An 18,101-nucleotide genomic window follows, 5' to 3' on the forward strand; every position below is an offset into this window, starting at 1 on the left:
GTTTGGCATTTTTTTGAAACAAAGTAGGTAAATGTCATTCTCTTTTAAGCAATGATGATTTTTTAAGAACTTATGACTATAAAAACTCTAAAAAATATACCATGGAGTACAGTTTTCATATATAATATTTGAAATTCTTAGAAAAACTACTTTAGTATGAATGTTTCACTTAATAGTAAAGGATAGGGACTAGTGAGTGATCTAATTTCCACTGTTCATTGGTAAATACCAAGGTGGGGTTACATTTTTTTCAAGTGCTGTTCTATAATTTGATACAGAGAAAATGCAGGAATTTCAGAAACATTTCTATTGGGAAATGTTTGTTATTTCAGCCTACATTTTGAATTAAGTGATGCTTTCTTGTTTGTTTGTTTTGTCAGTATGTTTTGAGTAATAATGTATCTCGCTTTGTTCCCTGAACAAAAGAAGGAGCAGGAAGTGTTTTGTCACAGAGTCCAAATGTATTCCTTGGACACATTTTAGTGTACAGATTCTTAGGGCTCAACCAGCTGTTAGACCCCATATACAAATATACTCTCTTTGTCATTGTAATGGAAGGAATCCACCATTTGTAATGAAAGCTTCCTTTATATAGTTTCTGATTTTATTAGCCTGTGAATAGGTGGACCAAGAAGTTAAGTAGTGATATTATCCATAAGCGTTGCAGGGCATCCCCAGGATATTATATCACGTGTTAAATGAGTTTTATTTATTTATTACTATGTAAAGTATTGGTTTCCTTGTTTTCCATTCTATTTCCTTACTCTTTTTACTACTCCTTTTTTTCTGATAGCTAGAGTGTAATCCAGACCCCAGCTCATATGCAGCTAGATATGGTGTGTCAAGGGAGTGGTCAAAAGAAAATTTAAGGTAAAAGAAAACTTGCCTTAGTAAATGCCCATTGATATTTTTGAATTTATCTTTCTTATTCTTTATTTCTCTGAAATACTGGGATATGTATCAAATTTCTACCTATAATCTGTCTTCTCTCCCAAGGCCAGGTTACTTCTTCTAACAGAGAGAGAGTGTAACAGAAGAGTCAGTATGAATAATCTCTGTGGGAATGACCTAGGTGTTCTGGGATAGACATGAGATGTGAAAACTATTCATTAGTGCCGACAATTGTGGCTATTATATAGCATCCAAGAAAGTTGTAGATTTTGCTTACTTTGTCCTCTTTAAGCAAATGCTCAATGAGGACAAGGAAGAGGTAAGATGAAAAATCCATACTCCTTTTCCCTCACCATTTGTCAGTCCATGTAAGTAGCTAAGTGTGAGGTAGGCAGTAAACTGTTTCATCAAAGCAAGGGAAATGTGGACCAAAATGAAGTATTAGTGATGCTTCCCGAGACACATGCCCTTTTGGACACACTCTTTTTCCAGGAAGTGTCTTCATATAAGTTCTGTGACATTCACTATTTCATTAACTAAAAACCTGATCTGCTTAAAGAACAGAGGAAATGCCACCACAATTTTTTTCTTACAATGTGTTTTCTTTCATAAGTCAGTTCTTGTTGGCATCACAAACAGCTTCCACAGGATTTTCAGAGATGATATTGTAAAACAGTATTGTGAATACCCTTTCTTCCATTCCTGCAATATTCAGTAAGTGCAGAAGAGGAACAAATCTCACAAGTGGTTATTAGTTATTGTCTTTCACCTATATTTTGTGTATTGTTCAGATATCAAGATCTGGAATTCTATAGAAATGCAATGTTATACTTGGATTAATGACAGTCTTCCGAAGTGTTGCACAATTTATTAGGTCAGATAGGGAGAATATTTTTCCAGAGTACTCCTGTACAAAGAGCAGTACATTACCTGAGACCTAATACAAACGGTAATTCCTTGAAAGAACAGGCACAAAGAGGACTAGCCAGCCTCCAAGTAGGCAGTACAAAACTAATGAAAATGTGTGCTGAGATTAAATAGAAAACAGCCACCAAAAATTATTCGAGCTTCCAGAGTCCTCTTTTGAGTTATTATCTATAAATCTTTAGAATTTTTCTGCATATTTTTATTGGCCCAGTTACAAATTCAGAAATTATACTTTCTCAAACTTTATAGTAATTTTTTTGGTTTTGCAACTTAATTTGGGTGTGGGAGTATGTGGTGTTTGTTGTTTCTTTTCCTGGTTAGAAAGTTGATTCCATTCACTCTTTTATGTACTGGAGGTTGACATGTAGGGAAAAGATGGAGGAGGTTAATGAAATTTAAACATGGAGTTGCGTGCATGTTTGGGCATTTAAATTCCACAGGTGTGACCAAAGGCCATAATAAGATCAGAAACAAAAATTCACAATATGAATATGACATAAAGAAACCATCTTCACTGCTAGTATAATTTTCTAGTGGATGTCGCAAACTATTTTTTTAAGGATAATTGACTACTTTGTACACTTAAAATCTGCCAAGTCAGAATGCTTTCTATGAGACTTGCTAGCCCCAGGCTTGCTCTTCTTCCCTTTGAATGGAGATGCTGATGTAGAAGATGTTCTCAAATAATTGCACCCTCTTATGTCTTTCTTTCCTCTCCCCTCTTCTGCCCTTCTCTCTTTCCTTTTTTCCCAATATTTTTTTCTTTTATATATGTTAAGGAATACAATCCAAAAGATCATGCTCCAGGGTGTATTTTCAAAGCTAACTGGAAGGGAATAACTGAAATTTACACAGTGGTGACAGACTGGATCCAAAAGTCCTGGTCCCTCCTGGAGTCCCAGGGAATGAAGAGTATAATATGATAACATGCCTTAAGATTATATCCAATATTCTTTTCCAGTGGCATAAGAACATTTGCTGACAATGTTAATTTTACTAGCATAACTGTAGAAAGTAAAACCAAATAAGGTTTCAGTTCTTGAAAGAAATCAATGGGACCTCAGTAGATCCAATGGGACCAATCAGTAGAATAAGAAGCCATTAGGGTACAAAGGCATTTTGACTTTTTTCGTTTATTCATTCTTAATTCCTGAAAGATCACATGGTGCTGTTGGTACAGGTTGAGTTAGCTCTTCTTCCTCTTGTTGTGATATTCTATCATTCTCCCAACTTCATTAGTTGCCTTGATGATTTTTTTTTTCCTGAAAACCAAACTAGACTGATTTCTGACTATGTCTCTAATCTGTCAAACTCAAGTATCTCTAGTCAGAAAGTTAGGAACCTGTGAAAGGAAGGATCCTTGGGCAAACTGCTGTAGACTGTCAGTGATATGCAGTTTTGACTGTGCTGCTAAATGCTGGGTGCTGCCTCAGGGCATAGGAAAATCTGCTGTGAGCCAGCTGAAATCCAGGGAAGCGTGAAAGCAGCATTTGCCAGCCTTGGGTAGCAAAAGCTGAGGGTACAAGTGACATGGGTTTGGGAGGTCACTGCGTACAAAAGAGCCAGTATGGATGAATTGGTTCTCAATAAGCTGGAGGTCAGCAAGCTACAAAGGGTAACCAGCAAGCTAACCAGGGCTTGGGTTAGGGCAGTTCATGGGCTGCTTGCTTTGTTCATATTTGTCATCTTTTGCTTCCATTGCTGAGATCTTTTCCTTTTCTCTCCACTGGAGCATTGGTGAGGTATTAAAAGGACAGATGAAGGAAAAGGAGCAGGTTCTACTGATCTGCTTTCAAAGCATGACTGATTTATTAGTTATTTGCTGTGCAGAGGAGCACTGTAAACAGCTAATCTGATTGATTACAGGAAGTTTCTCCTCCAACCCAGTGACTGTCTACTCCTTGATATCGTAAGATTCAACTGTTAGTCCAAGGGTGGTTATTGTGTCTGAACATGGAGCTCATGCAAGGCAAGTCTGAGCAAGCAGGCATAGCACATATATAATACCAGGTGCTAATATGAACGTACCACTACATGTAACATAGAATTCCCTTGCCTGTGTCCTCAGGAGGCAGATGCTGTTGCCTGCCAGAGTGATCAGAGTTTTATAGGCAATAAAGTGTGTCACTTCCATAGCCTGGAAAAAACCTTAACAACAGAGTTAACAGGAACACTGCTGAAAGGAGTACTTGCCATCATGTGTACTAATTTTAAGCATGCCTGTTTTTCCCTCTTATATTCTGGTTTATTACTGTCAGGCTGTTTCAAGGTTCTGGCCTCTTGGCACCGCCTTCCATTAGAAACAAGAAACATGAAAGCACATTTTAGAGGAAAACATGTAACATAATAGAAGAGAAAATAGGTCAGATTTCACTTGCTGATGCCCCTTTAAGCTAACAGCTGTGGGTCAGAATACATTTTTATACAGAAGCACAGCCAGAAAATTTAAGCACACATAGTGATGTCACATGCTGTTCGTAACCTTCACTTCATGACCTTTGATGCATTGTGTGGCAAGTGATCAAAGACAAAAAAAAAAAAAATCTTTTTTTGTTGTTGTTCTAAGGGATTTAACCGGTCAGTTTTGTGATAATACTGTGTTTATATATACTGAGTTTTTTGATTAGCATAGTCTATGTAAAGATTTATTTTTATCCCTTAGGAAGGGAAAAGCAGGGATGTACTTTTTTGTGGTCCTAAAAGTCTGTGAAAAATGGATACTTCACTGCAAAGTCATATCAGTGATATTTCTTTCTTGGTACTTTATAATTTTTTCTTTTCTCTTGTAAGGTCTTGATACCCATTTTAGATGCCTACTCTTTCATAAATATTTGGGGCCTGCATTGTTACTTACAGGTTGCCTGCAACTGCACTGTTTCTATTCATAATCACGTATTGCTCATTAGAAAGCAGGATTTGCTGCTGTACTTTCCTCCAAACTGCATAAGTTCTAAATCATAAATCACTGTGGTAATTTTTCTATATTTTCTATATTCCTATTTTATGTACATAGTAGCATCTTTCTAATGGATTTTAGTAACATATTCCACGAAAAAGTACTTGGAAATATTTTCATGGTAAGAAAACCATGCACTTAAACCATCATAAACTGGCAATTCTTTCCATAGTTTTGAATAAGACGGTGTAATGTATGTAGCAGACAGGAAAGCCAGATGTGACACAAGCTTTGTATGAATTAAAAGACTATATTCTTCTTATATATGGTTCTATGAGGAAGCCATGTGATGGATGAATAATTTGGCTTATTTAGACATTGTAATTCCATTCTGCAACAAGGGTAGAGCCCTTGAATGCTGCTCAAGGACAGTATTTCTGTTTAATTACTTTGATTGTTTATGAAGCAGAAGAGTGCCTGTAGTGTCTGTGTCACCAAAGTTTATCTTTTCCTTTTTTTTTCTTTACACATTTTTTTCAGTGATTCACCTTTTCTTGAATGCTATTGACCTGAAACTTAACAAAAATCCATTTCGGAATGACATAGAGATCCATTTATAAATGAAATTATTTCATGGTACTTATATAGAAAGCTTTCTGAAGTACAGGAAGATTTCCAAAGTGGAAAAATGTGCTAAAAATGCAGAAGTGTGTTATGATAAATATAGTACTCATAGGTGGGGTTAAAGGCTGTGATATAGCTGTGTGCATTCATATTTATTTACTGCACAGAAATGAATCCCACATGGCTGTTTTTGCTTCGCTGACTGTAATCCCAGCAAGGCAGCCTTACAGACATCTGGTAAGGTTTTTTTATTATTATTTGGTTAAGATTTTGAGATTGAGGTGAGAAAAATCCAACTGTCACCTAGAAATGACCTCAAGGGGGTTTCACAGATTTGTCCAATGTGATTTTCACATATTACCGCAGGCTCAAATATATTCCTTGCTCTGAAGTGCTTCAGACTGTGGCTACTCACATTTTCTAAAAAAATAATGGTCTGAAATTTGTGGTATGCGGTTTAACCTTTATTGAGTCTAGTTTTTTTCAAAATATGAAAAGACCAAGCAAGGGACTAATTGCCCCATGTATTTTTCTGTAGCCATTGAAAGATACATCAACTTATCCACTGTTATGTCTACAAATAATTCCTTATGCTAAGTAGCACCTCACATTCATAGCCATTGGAATCACTATCAATACACTAATAATCCTCATGAGATTTTGAGATATACTAGAACAATTTATTTTCCAGAGGCCTTCTTATCTTAAATAAGATCAAGTCTTCATATCTTTATTTAGCTGGTGTACTGTGGTAGTCTACCTGAAAATTATCGGCACTTGCTGCTTTGGGGAGAAGGAGGAAAGAGTGTGCGGACCAGAAAGCCCTTCCATCTGTGCTGTTTTTGTGCTACACAGTTATCCAACAGTAGTAACATGAAGCAGAAACATTTAGAGTCTCCTTTGTTTTTCATTTAAGGCAATGGATGCTGATAAAATTCTAATGAAAAGGAATCTGAGCACAAGAGCGAGTGACTTATTATGGAAATTTCCAGTGATGCATTATAATGTTGGATTTTCAATTTTTGAAAGTGGTTACAATCCTAATTGGTGAACAAAAAGGAGCAATTTATCCCTTGCTGTGAGAAACATTTTTCTTATATATTATTCTCATGAAGCCTCTAATTCAGCCAAACACATTATGTAAATGGAACCTGTGAGATACCTTCTAAAATATAGATCAGATTTACATTACTAGCCAATTGTTAGATTGAGCAAGGGCCCTTGTTACACTATATGGCAAATTTTTTTACTTTCATAATACTCCTTTCTAAAATAAATTGTGTTTGGTTCAAGCAAGGATTCTATCAATAATTCTTGGAGTTATCCTAAATGAGTATTTACTAGCTTCATATGGGCATTAAGAGCATAATAGTTACATCTTCATCTTTACTGATCTCAGGAACAAGACTTTTATGCCTCTTTTAAACTAGAATTACATTCCTTTGATACAAAATCTGCAAATGTTGGAGTGCAGTGATTGTTCCAATGCCAAATGAGTTTTGATAAATTTGTAGTGCATACAGATTGAGTTTCTCAAAAGCTTATGACACAGATACCATGGGCTACAAAATTAGTGGACAGTGTAACAGCATGTGTTTTGTGACATAGTCAGAATCCAGGTTTATATCTATCTTGTACACATTGCTTGGAGCATGATAGTGTTAAAAAGTAGCATGTTTTAAGATTAACATTGTTCCTAAAGATGCAGTTTAAATGTGTACATATATGGCTGTACCCTTTCTGGACAATATAATTTTGATTTCAAACAGTTTTAATACATTAAGAAGAAAAATCAATTACCAGAAAATAATTTACAGTAGAAACTGATCATAGTAGTTCATTTGCATAATGAAGTGCTATTAGTCTTGGTTTCATACAAGTTTAGGCGGAAATATTAATTAACACCGTTTTCACTTCTGGCCTGGGTTCTTTAAGATGCTCCACTTTTGATGGCTTTCTCTTGTGGATCTCACCCCACACATGAGATACATTTTTGTATTTGAAATGAAGGTCAGAGAAATGTGAATTTAGAACCAGGGAACTTCCCTTGAAACTAGAAAAGATACTCAAGATACAGACACAATAAAAAAGAGCAATTAACCCTAGAAGTAAGGTATCCATTAAAGGTATAGACAAATTTGATTATAGCTGCATTTCAGGAAGAAAACTTTTATGTGTTTTTCTAAAGGTTACATTTGACAGGTGAGCCATGGGGACTTTTGCACTGTCAGGACTAGATACCTGCTCCTCCACTTCTCTGTAATGATTTTGGGGCTGTCCAGAGCTAAACTGATATAGATGAGCTTCTCATTTTGCCTTACAGCTGTCTTTTTAAAATTATTATTTGGTACATTCAGAACAGCAAGTGGGCAACTAATAAGGATTAGTAACGGGAAGGTTTTATTTAATTCAGTTTTTAAGCTGCTTTATTCAACAAAATCCTTAAAACACAGAGATTATATTTTTGGATATACCAACACTCTGCCATGAATACTATAGTATGTGCAAAGTTAAAACATATTTTCATGGAAGATTAAATGCTTGTATATAGTATCTGAAATTATTGATTACATTTTGAAGTTGTATTCCCACACTGAGGGCTTGGTGTTTTACTGTTCCAGTCAGTTTTCAAAGCATCATCTAGCAGGTTTTATAGAAGATATATCTGTGTTGCTAAGTCTAATCTTTTATCACAAGTCTTGCTGTATTTGATGTATTTTAATATCTGTCTCATGGAGTACCATGAATGTGTGAGAATTCCCCCCTTTGTTTTTAAAAATAATTATTTTTCCTCCTAGTTACTAAAAAAATTTAACTGTGTTAAATTTCTACCTGTGTTTGCTCACGGGCAAATTAAAGGAGTAAAGTAATTCAACATTTGAATGGGTATCTCACTGTTGTGTTCAGCTTAACATCCCTCTCTTTATTTTTCCAATTTTGAGACTTGAGGTCTCAAAATAGTCCTGAAGGATAAGAGATAAGCAAGCGGGATTGTTGAACACGCATTACTTTGGAATTGACAGTTAAGATACATCCATCAGGAGTTAGCAGAAGATAAATTACATTAGAGCAAATCCATTAGGTTAATTCAGTGTGTTCCTGCAGTGAAGGCACATTTCATGTGTATATAATATTTTCTGTATTACTCAATTTTTCTTTGACCTCCAGTGTACTGGTCCTGGGCAGGATTTTTGGAGCCACTGCCTCTTATTGCTCTGACCAGCACTAGAGGGAGAGTTTCTGAGTGCAGGCCAACTCAGGAATAAAACTGTTTGTCCTCACTCCTTCCAAGTGTTTCCTCTCTGTATGTCCATAAGCAGTATTCTGTCAAGCTCGGGATAGCCATATTTAGTTGTCTTTGTGGCAGGTGTCTGAACTTCTATAATGGTCTGTGGAGACTTAGTCGATACAGACAATGGAGCCAAGCTGGTGATTCAGCTCACCCTAATACAGATACCTGGAGGCTGATGAGCTCCAGCCTCCATTAAGTATATTGACTGTAGCAGGAATTTCTCACTTAGCATATGGGTTGGTATTTATATACAGCACTTAAGTTTAGGTGTCTCTTTCTCAGATGAATCCCATACCTCTGAACAGAAGCTGAATTACTTTACTCATTATTACTGAGGGAATGCCCTCTGTGCAGAGTTCAAATGGTGGCCTTGAGAGACTGAAGGCACAGGGTGGTCTTCACAAAATCCTATTTAGTTTTCCTAGCTGGTTACATTTCTATTTTATCCTACCTATCACCATTTGATGTTTTACCATATGTGATCTTTCCTCACCTTGCACAAAGGATTCCTGTTACTAAAGCACTTTTCTTGCTTCTTTCCAGTTTTCAGTTTCAAAGTTTCAACTTTCAGTAAAAGCTTAACTTCCATTTCCTCATATCTGATTCATTTTAGAAACCATCTCTTTCTAAAAGTGCTGCAATATGCCAGGCTAAATTCTAATTTAATGTATGTGATAACCTTGAGTATTATGAATGAAAAAATTATTATTAAATTATAAGTTTGAAATGAAGCTTTTTGTGGAGTTCAGTCCAGTCCTTGTTCATCATTTTCACTGTTTTGTTTTTAACAGGAGTCCTGTGCTTGTGTTCCAGTGTGTGCATCGCCATGTCATTTGCCTGGACTGTTTCCATTTGTACTGTGTGACTATGCTGAATGACCGTCAGTTCATCCATGACCCGGAGCTTGGCTATTCCCTCCCTTGTGTAGGTATGTTTGTACGTTTCAGATGATTTTTTTTTTTTAAATTTATGTGATTTTGATTTCAGAGTAAGGTTTTTTTTAATCACTTATTAGTTTTGAGGGTATCCGTGGAATTATACTGCTTTCATAGGAGTTGTTTAATGTCTTGGAGGAAATATTTGAATATGGAAGTGGTTCTTGCTGAGCAAGCGAACTGGAGAATTAACTGGATTCCAAAGGGTGTTTATTTTAAAATCAAGTGTATACTTTCTTCACATTAGTATTTTATAATCATGAAGTGCAAGCAGATGATAGCATTGTCCTCTGGTTAAAAAAAACCAAAACACCTTCACCTCCACATTTTCACTTTCAAATTAAGTAAATTATTAACTTTCCTGGCCTAAGTATTAATAAAAAAGGGCTGCAATGGGAATTTTAAATCACCTTCCTGGTGATAAAGTTATTACTACTAATTCTCACCTCACTGAATGAAATGTAGATTGCTCTGAGAAGATGGCAGGTTACATGTTTTACCTGAGTAGGAAACAAAGTTTGACTTAACTAAATGAAGGCTTAAACAGAATATGGAAGATTTATTTTGAGAACTGATTCAATTACACTGGCATGTTGGCTGCAAAATTGTCAAAAATTTTACTGCGAAGAAATATATTCTATATATGGAATTCTTTTTTCCTGTTCCTAATTTTGAATGTGTGCATATATGTTTGTCACAAGTCCTGTATTGTGGTATGAGAATAATTTTCCAGCATATTAGAAGCTGAATAGGAGATGGGTTTGCGTGGTTACCTGAATGGCTGACAAATAAGTTTCAAAACCCACTAGATGGGAGAAAAACTGACAAAATTTCTTAGGACAGTAGCATCTACTTAACCTGAGAACATGCCCTGAGGGTATTGAAAGTACATTAGTAAGAACTGTTTAAAATTATTTATTTTTTATTGCTCCAAGAGCGAACGAGCAATGTATCTTCACATTTCACTAGAACTGCTGTTTATGTGCTGTCTTGCCAGGTCTCATTTTATTTCCCCCACAACAGTTCCCTCTGCTACTGCATTTACGCACTGATGTCATACTGCACAAAACACTTTTTAATGTTGTGTAGGAAAACTTGTCATGAGAAACTGAACAATGCTCTTTCCTCGACCTTAACATTGCTGTAATACCACGTGGTTAGTCTGTACTCTCAACCTCTTTCCTTGCTTCTCCAAAAGTTAATCCATTTCCTGCTCCCACCCAAATTAATAAGCTGCTTGAGTTGAATCCATCCTTTCCCCCCCCCTTTTATTGATTTTCTTCCCTTTTCTTCTGTTAGTTCCTTAGGTTAATCAGTTATGCCAGTGGTGCAGCAGGCAGCTCACCTTTCTCCTCTCTTGTGAGCCTCGTTGCTGCTATGGCTGGTGTCACAGAGCTTCCTCCAGTTCAGGCTTATATGTCAAACTAATGACTCTTCCACCTCTTCTGTCTGTAAACCCATTGCTAGTCATGCTGCACAAAACCTGTATTAGGATTTTTCTATATATCTGCAACTCCAGTTGTTCACTTCAGAAGTTCTTTTCTCTCAGAGAGGAGACTGGGAAGTTTTCAGAAGTTTTTACCCGTGACTGGCAAGCCAGTCTTTTTCTCTCTTCTATTTGCTGAAGTTGAACATTATGGGAATTGAACAGCAGAAGCAGAGTAGAGGTAGGATGAGGAGAATATGCAAGAAGATGGAGCTGGAATGCTCAGGGATGTGATTTCAGTCTTTTGAATGATGAGGAAGGCATAGGCTTGGCTTAAGGGATGCTGTAAAGGATGCACAAAGTATGAGTGTACTTCTACTGTTCAAGTGAGAGTTCAGCTGAGGGAATGGAAAAGAAGCTATTGCTGCCAGTCTAGCCTCATCTGTGTTATACTTTAAGTGTTATAATAGCTAAATATGGGAGTGCTAAAATATTGTTAATCTCAAAGCTTCAGGACTCCTCAAATCAGAAAGTTGTTTTCAAAATACTATGCCTTAAAGTAGTTCTAATTGCAGTAGTAATAATAATACAATTGCAATACATTTTCTTTCTCATTGCTACCTCCATCAGTTCTCTCTGTTGTGTTAGCAGTTCTGTATCAAAAAAGAAAAGCATTTGGAATTACTATCTTTCAAACTGCTTTGCAGAATGAAGAACCTAAGCAGGGCTGTTGCAACTTCACTGGTTCATTTCTGCAGATACCAGAACTTAGGTTTCTCATATACAAGTAATTTGTCTCTTATATTGTTATACTTAAGAGCTAATGACTTTTTTTTGTCCTTTGAAAAAGTCATGAGACTGGGTTTCATCACACCTATGAAGAGGTGACATCCCTGAGTTATGAACCCCTTCTTACTATTCAAAGGTTATTAGCCTTCTTCATAGCTATGAATCCAGCAGCTTTCATTGTCAGTTAATTCAATTAAGAAATATTCAGAGCAGTATCATGTGACTTTCTTTTCCACTTATCATGATACTTCTATTGAATGGCATAAGATAGCATTTTTACAGTCTATGGTTCACAATCTTCATTTTGCAACTGCAATTTGCAGTTTTTATTTACATGTGAGGATGATAAAATGCTGTTTGACACAGCTTTCTCTGATTACCTCAGTGAAGCCTAAAATGAATTTCCCTTGCCAGGAATGAATACCGTGGGGCATGCCAAGAAAAGACATTTCTTTCTTATTTCGGCAATGTGGATTTAATGCATGTTATATCTAACAAAGCATAATTCAAAGTAAAAAGTGTTAGACCTGAGCTTTATTGAAAGGTTAGATGTTGATTTGAGCCTGCTTCTAAGTGGAGTACAAAACAAAGTCATATTCAGTCTGATGAGATTTATGTTTTAGTAGGTGACCAGGAGGCACAGACAGATCAAAAGAGTCTGCATTAATGCATGTATTTTTAAACATCACAGACTAATGCTGAAGGAGTATTTAAGAGGTCTTGAAGTTTGGACTTCGTAAAAATTATTTTATGATTTTCATGTAAGAGTGACTTTACTTAAAAACTAGCCCATTTCTTCAAGGCATATGTGCACACATTGCCCTCAATCTATACAGGAGGGTTTGATTTTGTAATTAAGTGTATTTAAATTGTTTGCACTTCCAATTAGTTCTGTTCATTCTAGTGTTTTTCAAAAATAGAGATAACATAATGAACATAGCCTGCAGTTTCCATTAACATTTGACTCACTGTTCCCGATTTCTATCAAGGGAATGTACCAACATAGCAAGTTTTTTATATCTTTTATTGGATCAACCTAGAGGTGAAAGCACCACACACACAGCAGAATAAAAATAAACAGCAGCTGCAACAGCAAAGGGTCACTGTGACAGACAAGATCAGTGTTTTCATCACAAGTATATAATAACTTGAGTTGGAAAGGATCTAGGGATTTCAGATAAACACTGCTTCTCAAGTAGGTTTAATTTCTTGCTTCCTGGCACAGATATGCCAGAAGATGCATTTTATCATTGCATTCAGGTATTTTGTGTGGTTATATCCTTGCTTTGCTTTGATTCCTGTTATGGGGCCTAATTAAGCAGGAGATAATATGTGTTCAAAAGAAGGCTATCGTCTCAGCTGATGAGCTATGATGTATCACCTCAATAATGTCATAACTTCACTTTGTTCCAAAACAAAATGTGTCATTGCTGTAATTTTTGGAAGAACAACATTAATTCCTTAGTGTTTAGCTGCTAATCTAGCACCAGCCGGCACTACTCCAGCTGAGAACAGCCAGAGCTCTGAGCACAGTAACTGGTGCATTGATAGGATTAGCTGTTCAGGGGAGTGTGGCAGCAACCTCACAATTCAAACTCACTGTATCAACTAAGAGGAAGGACTTGTAGATAGGAGCTGGCTGAATTTCATTGGTCATTATAATAAAAAAGTAAACGTTACAGATTATACTCTCTGCCCTTGTTAAATGGCAACAAAAATCTATCCCATCTCTCTGTGTGGTGTCTTGTATTAATGAGGCTTCATGCATAGAAATTTCCATGAGTGGTGACCTCCAAGTATCTTTGAAATAATTAATAAGGTGCTTAGAGGGATAGATTTGCATATGCATGAAAGATCATTTATGGTTATTTAGTTACTATGCAGGGCAAAGAATGTTATAGCATTACCTCAAAGCAGGAATTGCATACAAATATACAATGTATTACCCCATTTAAATACATACTGTTCCTATGAACACAGTTTCATTTTTAAAATAGCATTTCAGCTTTATGAGTCTTGGTTCCCCTGGTAAAATAGGCTTCCACAGATCTTTGGTAGAAGAAAAGTTGGTGACGCCAAGAAAAGGCAAGGTTTTACACTGCTGTAGGCACTTTACAAAAATGTCTTTGCATCACTTTACTTCTTATGAGTAGTCATATGCATGATATATTTCAAAGGAATTCGGATAAAAGATGCAGTCCTCCTGATGACTGTAAAACACTATTGTATCTGGAAGTAATCTGATTTTGCCACATAGATATATAAATAAATAAATAGATTTACCCTAGTTTGTATATGGAACTGCTAATAAAAAAGACTAAAGCTTTAAAGTATAATTAATTGCCTCAAGAACCATGTTCCATTCAAAGAAAGCTTCTAGGATTAGATTAAATTTTTTATCCACATTACATACTATCTGTACAATAACGGTGCATCAATGCAGTTGTGAATCTCTGAATCATCTTTCAAAATCATAGTACCCCTTAAGAAAAAGGGAGAATAAACAGTTAGCTTAGGCAAAGTTTGCAACTAAAAGGGAGGAGGAAAACTGTGTTTGATTTGATCACACCGGATTCTGTGTTTGAATCTTTTCTGTTGCGGATAAAAGCTCTATTAAATTTCAGGGGTGTATGTGCAAGGGATTTTTAAGTGAAGGTCAGTGTTCTATGAACAGGACTTTCTCAAGAATGTAATGAAGAAACAGGCATAGTTTAGTGGAAGAGTGCACCAATTGGTACAAGAAAGGAGTTACCTGGTGTGAAGCTTCAATATGTCAACAGTTTTTGAAATCTATGTTCTCCAATAATCCTGCTTAAAAACATTTGAGGTACCTTAGGAAATCAGAAAATGCAGGAAATGGCAGTGATTAATAGAGATATAAAATAAAAGGAATTGAAAAGCACACATATTTGCAGCTTTAGGATTTTCTTCCAAGTGCTCCTTAAGTTTAATATTTAGGGATTGTTAAATTCTTGACAGCTATAAAGTTTTTGCATTATTTTGTTGTTATGAAATATTTGAGTGTACAGAAACAGACTTTGAGGGAGAAGGGAACTAAAAGCATATAGATAAACCAGATTTTTACTCTCAAGGATTAATTGAATTTGCAGAAGTTTTGTGAAGTAGTTTCCTGAAGAATTTTTTGTGTTCTTCTGCATTCTCCTCTCACTGTGGTCATAAAATAAACATGAACTAACAGAGTATCAAGTGGTTTTTTGTGTTCCTTTACTGGCACAAGCTCATGAGACTAGCTCAAAGGACATGGTTAGAAGTCACAGCAACTCCTTCATTTCCATTTTCAGTGTTGACTGAAGTTCAAGCAGTGTCATCTGAGGTTTGCTCCCTCAAGTGTTTGTGCTGTTTCTGTGTCAGCAGATACCCATCTCCCTATCTCAACAGCTTCCAAATCTATAGAACAAGCAGAGCTTTATCCCATGGTATATTTGAAGCAGGCATTGGATTCTTCTCTGGAAACAACTGCAGTGTAATACTTAGAGAAAACTGAGTGGCTGTAATTAAATTCAGCATAAAATGTCTTCCCATAGGTGTTTTTTCTCCTTTATCTCTCACTAGTTCTTCTATTGCAATATATTTCATTTGTAAATTACATAGAGATGACAGTGCACATAGGCCTAATCTGGTTAGCAGTAATGAAGGACAAGAGATAATGAAAAAATCATTCTTAGAAATTAATTGGCTTTAAGAGGAACTAGAAATGAACTTTCAAAGCAGACTTCTTGTCCTATAAAATAAGATGGCCAGTGTCAATGTAAAATAAACATGCTGGAGCAGTAGCAAAAGTGTGTGCAAAGGGGTCTATCTGTCTTTCGTTATTTCTATGTCCAGCTGAAGCGGAGGTGAATTTTTGTCTCAGCTGGAATCAATGAAAGCTGTGACTTTGGAAATGAAAAGTGTTTGTTCTGACTGAAAGCACTTCCGCTCATACTGGTTCATCTTACAGTGATTGCTTGATGTGCATATATGGTTGAAAAGTCACTTTTAAACTGCCACCTAATTTAGAAAAATGATCACATACATGAACAATAAAATCAAGTAATTATGTTAGTTTATTTACACTGAACTGCTTGAATGGGTTTTTAATTCAAGCTATTTTCTAATTCATCTTATGTAAGTACTGCTATAGCAAGTACAATGATTTTGACTGTATCTCCTTAAAGTCTGTCTTCTCCAGAAAAAAATATATTTTTTAAGAAAGAAAGGTCAGCTTCTGAACAAGAAACTTTTGTGTTCATTCATGGATGCAGATTAACTTTGAACCAGGACCGCATTCAATTGTCCCTGGATGGTGCTCTAAGTCCTGAATGGCCTTGCTCAGTGCTCCCACTCTAGTCCATATGCAGTTAATATTAATGAGGTAGTCTCTGGATGAAAAACTGGAATAATTGAGATAAATAGAAGAAAGGAATAATATTCAGGAAATAGGTAAAAGAGGAGTCATGAAGGGAAAGAACTGAGAGAGAGGCTGAAGAAGCCGTGAATTAAGGAGAAGCATTGGTAACTGTTCAAGGCATGAAAGAAAAAAGATCTAAAGAGGGAGGGTAGTCAAAATGAGTAAATAATGCCTCCGGCTTCTCTTACTTTTTTGTGAGGCTGGGACTTTAGCTTTACATGACAGTAGTTTGGTAGTTTATATGTGAACTCTTCTTCCACAGATTGGAGACACCTGAGTTTGCCCTAAAAATGTCTTAACAGACTGAAGATGTTGATCTTTACAGCTGGAATGTGCTTGAGGTGTTCATCTTACACTTTTCCAGCATGAAGGGAAGCTGACCTTTCATGCTTGGATAATTAGAGATTTCCTAATGGATCGGTTTTTATCTAAGCAGAGGGTTTCTTTCAGTACAGCGCCATCTCTGAGGTGGGCTGTGCAAGCGTCAGCCTTTATAAGAAATCATTGCTGTCTGCTAACTTATATACTCCATAAATAACCTGCTGGGACCAACTGTGGCACATTCAGCATGTGTTTAGTCTCTGAAACCTAGTGATTAATATTCCCCGAGTCACTTTCTGAGCCTTGGTCTCCCACATGGCAGAATGTAGAGCTGCTGCCAGATCAGAGAACCAGCTAAGGACATTCCCCTTCAACAAGAAGTTGGCTTTAATTAAATTTCTGTGTCTGAGAAGTGAAAATCTAATTTTCTTTTTGACATTTTCTATATTACTACTTAGACAAAATTATGAAAATAATTAATCCCTGTGAAGCAGGCATCAGCATTTTAAGGGGTACAAAAATATTGCATATAAATAATAGTACTAATCACCAATCTGTTATAATTTATTGATTCAAGTTCTTATTAAAACTCCTCAATCGGATTTGTTCTTGATATAGCAGATGTGTCAAATGACTGCACAATGTAGGTGCAAGCGAAGGTTATAAAAAGTAACATGGTTCAAACTGCATTTCAATAAATCCTTTCTCCCTAGAAATATATTTCAAGGCAACAAATAAATAGGGGGGTAAAGGAGATAAGGTGTGCAATTTAGGAAGGAGATTTTCATTCCATATCTGGGTCAAATACACTCCAATATATTGGTGAATGAAACTGGTGGTGGATGAAAGGTTTATATGCAATAATAATATTCCCATTCTGGCCCATGGGGAATCCATGTTCACATTAAAAAAAGCCATCATGTCACCTACTGTCGTTTGGTAGCCTTGTTTCCTTCCCTTCTTATACACGTGGAAATTATTAACTATAATTAACTATGGTTTATAGAGACTTGCCCCCATATGATGACAGAGTAGGCTTATTTGGAAGTAAGTCTAGATTAAGATAGAAAATATATGTGGTTAAGCAGATAGGGAGTTTTAATATGCTCTTGTAAAGGACTTATTTAGAGGCTTACACTTTGCTTTTTTTGCTTTGATGCCTGATATATTTGGGCTAGTTAGAAATGTTTATGTTTCATTTTCCACTTTTAAAATCAATGTAGCCTCATTATTTCAATGACGTTAACAAGAAAATCAGGTCTGCTAGAACAATTTAATATCCCTATATTTACTGCAATATTTTATGTTTTGACCTTTAAATATCTGTAAGGAAATTAACATTGGAGTTTGCAGAGTTTAGGTGGCAGAATAAGGGACACCTTCTAAAAAGGGACTTTCCTAGTACACGATTCAATCTGATTCATAGCCAAGATGGGGAATAAAAGGCAGATGAGATACAGTTAGAGAGAATGACAGTTGAGAATGACAGTAGAACTTATATTTTGCTTATACATTGTTTAAATGGCTTGAAAATGAGGGTGAATGAGGTTCTCTTATAAGACTTTCCCATTTCTTAAATGCTTATGGAA

General features: G+C 36.0%; 1 protein-coding gene across 3 annotated transcripts in view; it reads left to right on the top strand.

Moving 5' to 3' along the window:
• PARK2 (parkin RBR E3 ubiquitin protein ligase) overlaps nt 1-18,101 on the top strand; it is a 706,473-nt gene that overhangs the window by 423,316 nt on the left and 265,056 nt on the right. For all 3 annotated transcript variants that reach the window (XM_017813699.1, XM_017813701.1, XM_017813700.1), the window contains exon 7: nt 9,422-9,558. In XM_017813699.1, the coding sequence (XP_017669188.1) occupies nt 9,422-9,558 (137 nt within the window). The remainder of the gene's footprint in view (nt 1-9,421; nt 9,559-18,101) is intronic.

This window comes from Lepidothrix coronata, unplaced genomic scaffold (assembly GCF_001604755.1).
Source record: "Lepidothrix coronata isolate B3197 unplaced genomic scaffold, Lepidothrix_coronata-1.0 Scaffold42, whole genome shotgun sequence".
In the NCBI taxonomy this organism is placed as follows: domain Eukaryota; kingdom Metazoa; phylum Chordata; class Aves; order Passeriformes; family Pipridae; genus Lepidothrix; species Lepidothrix coronata.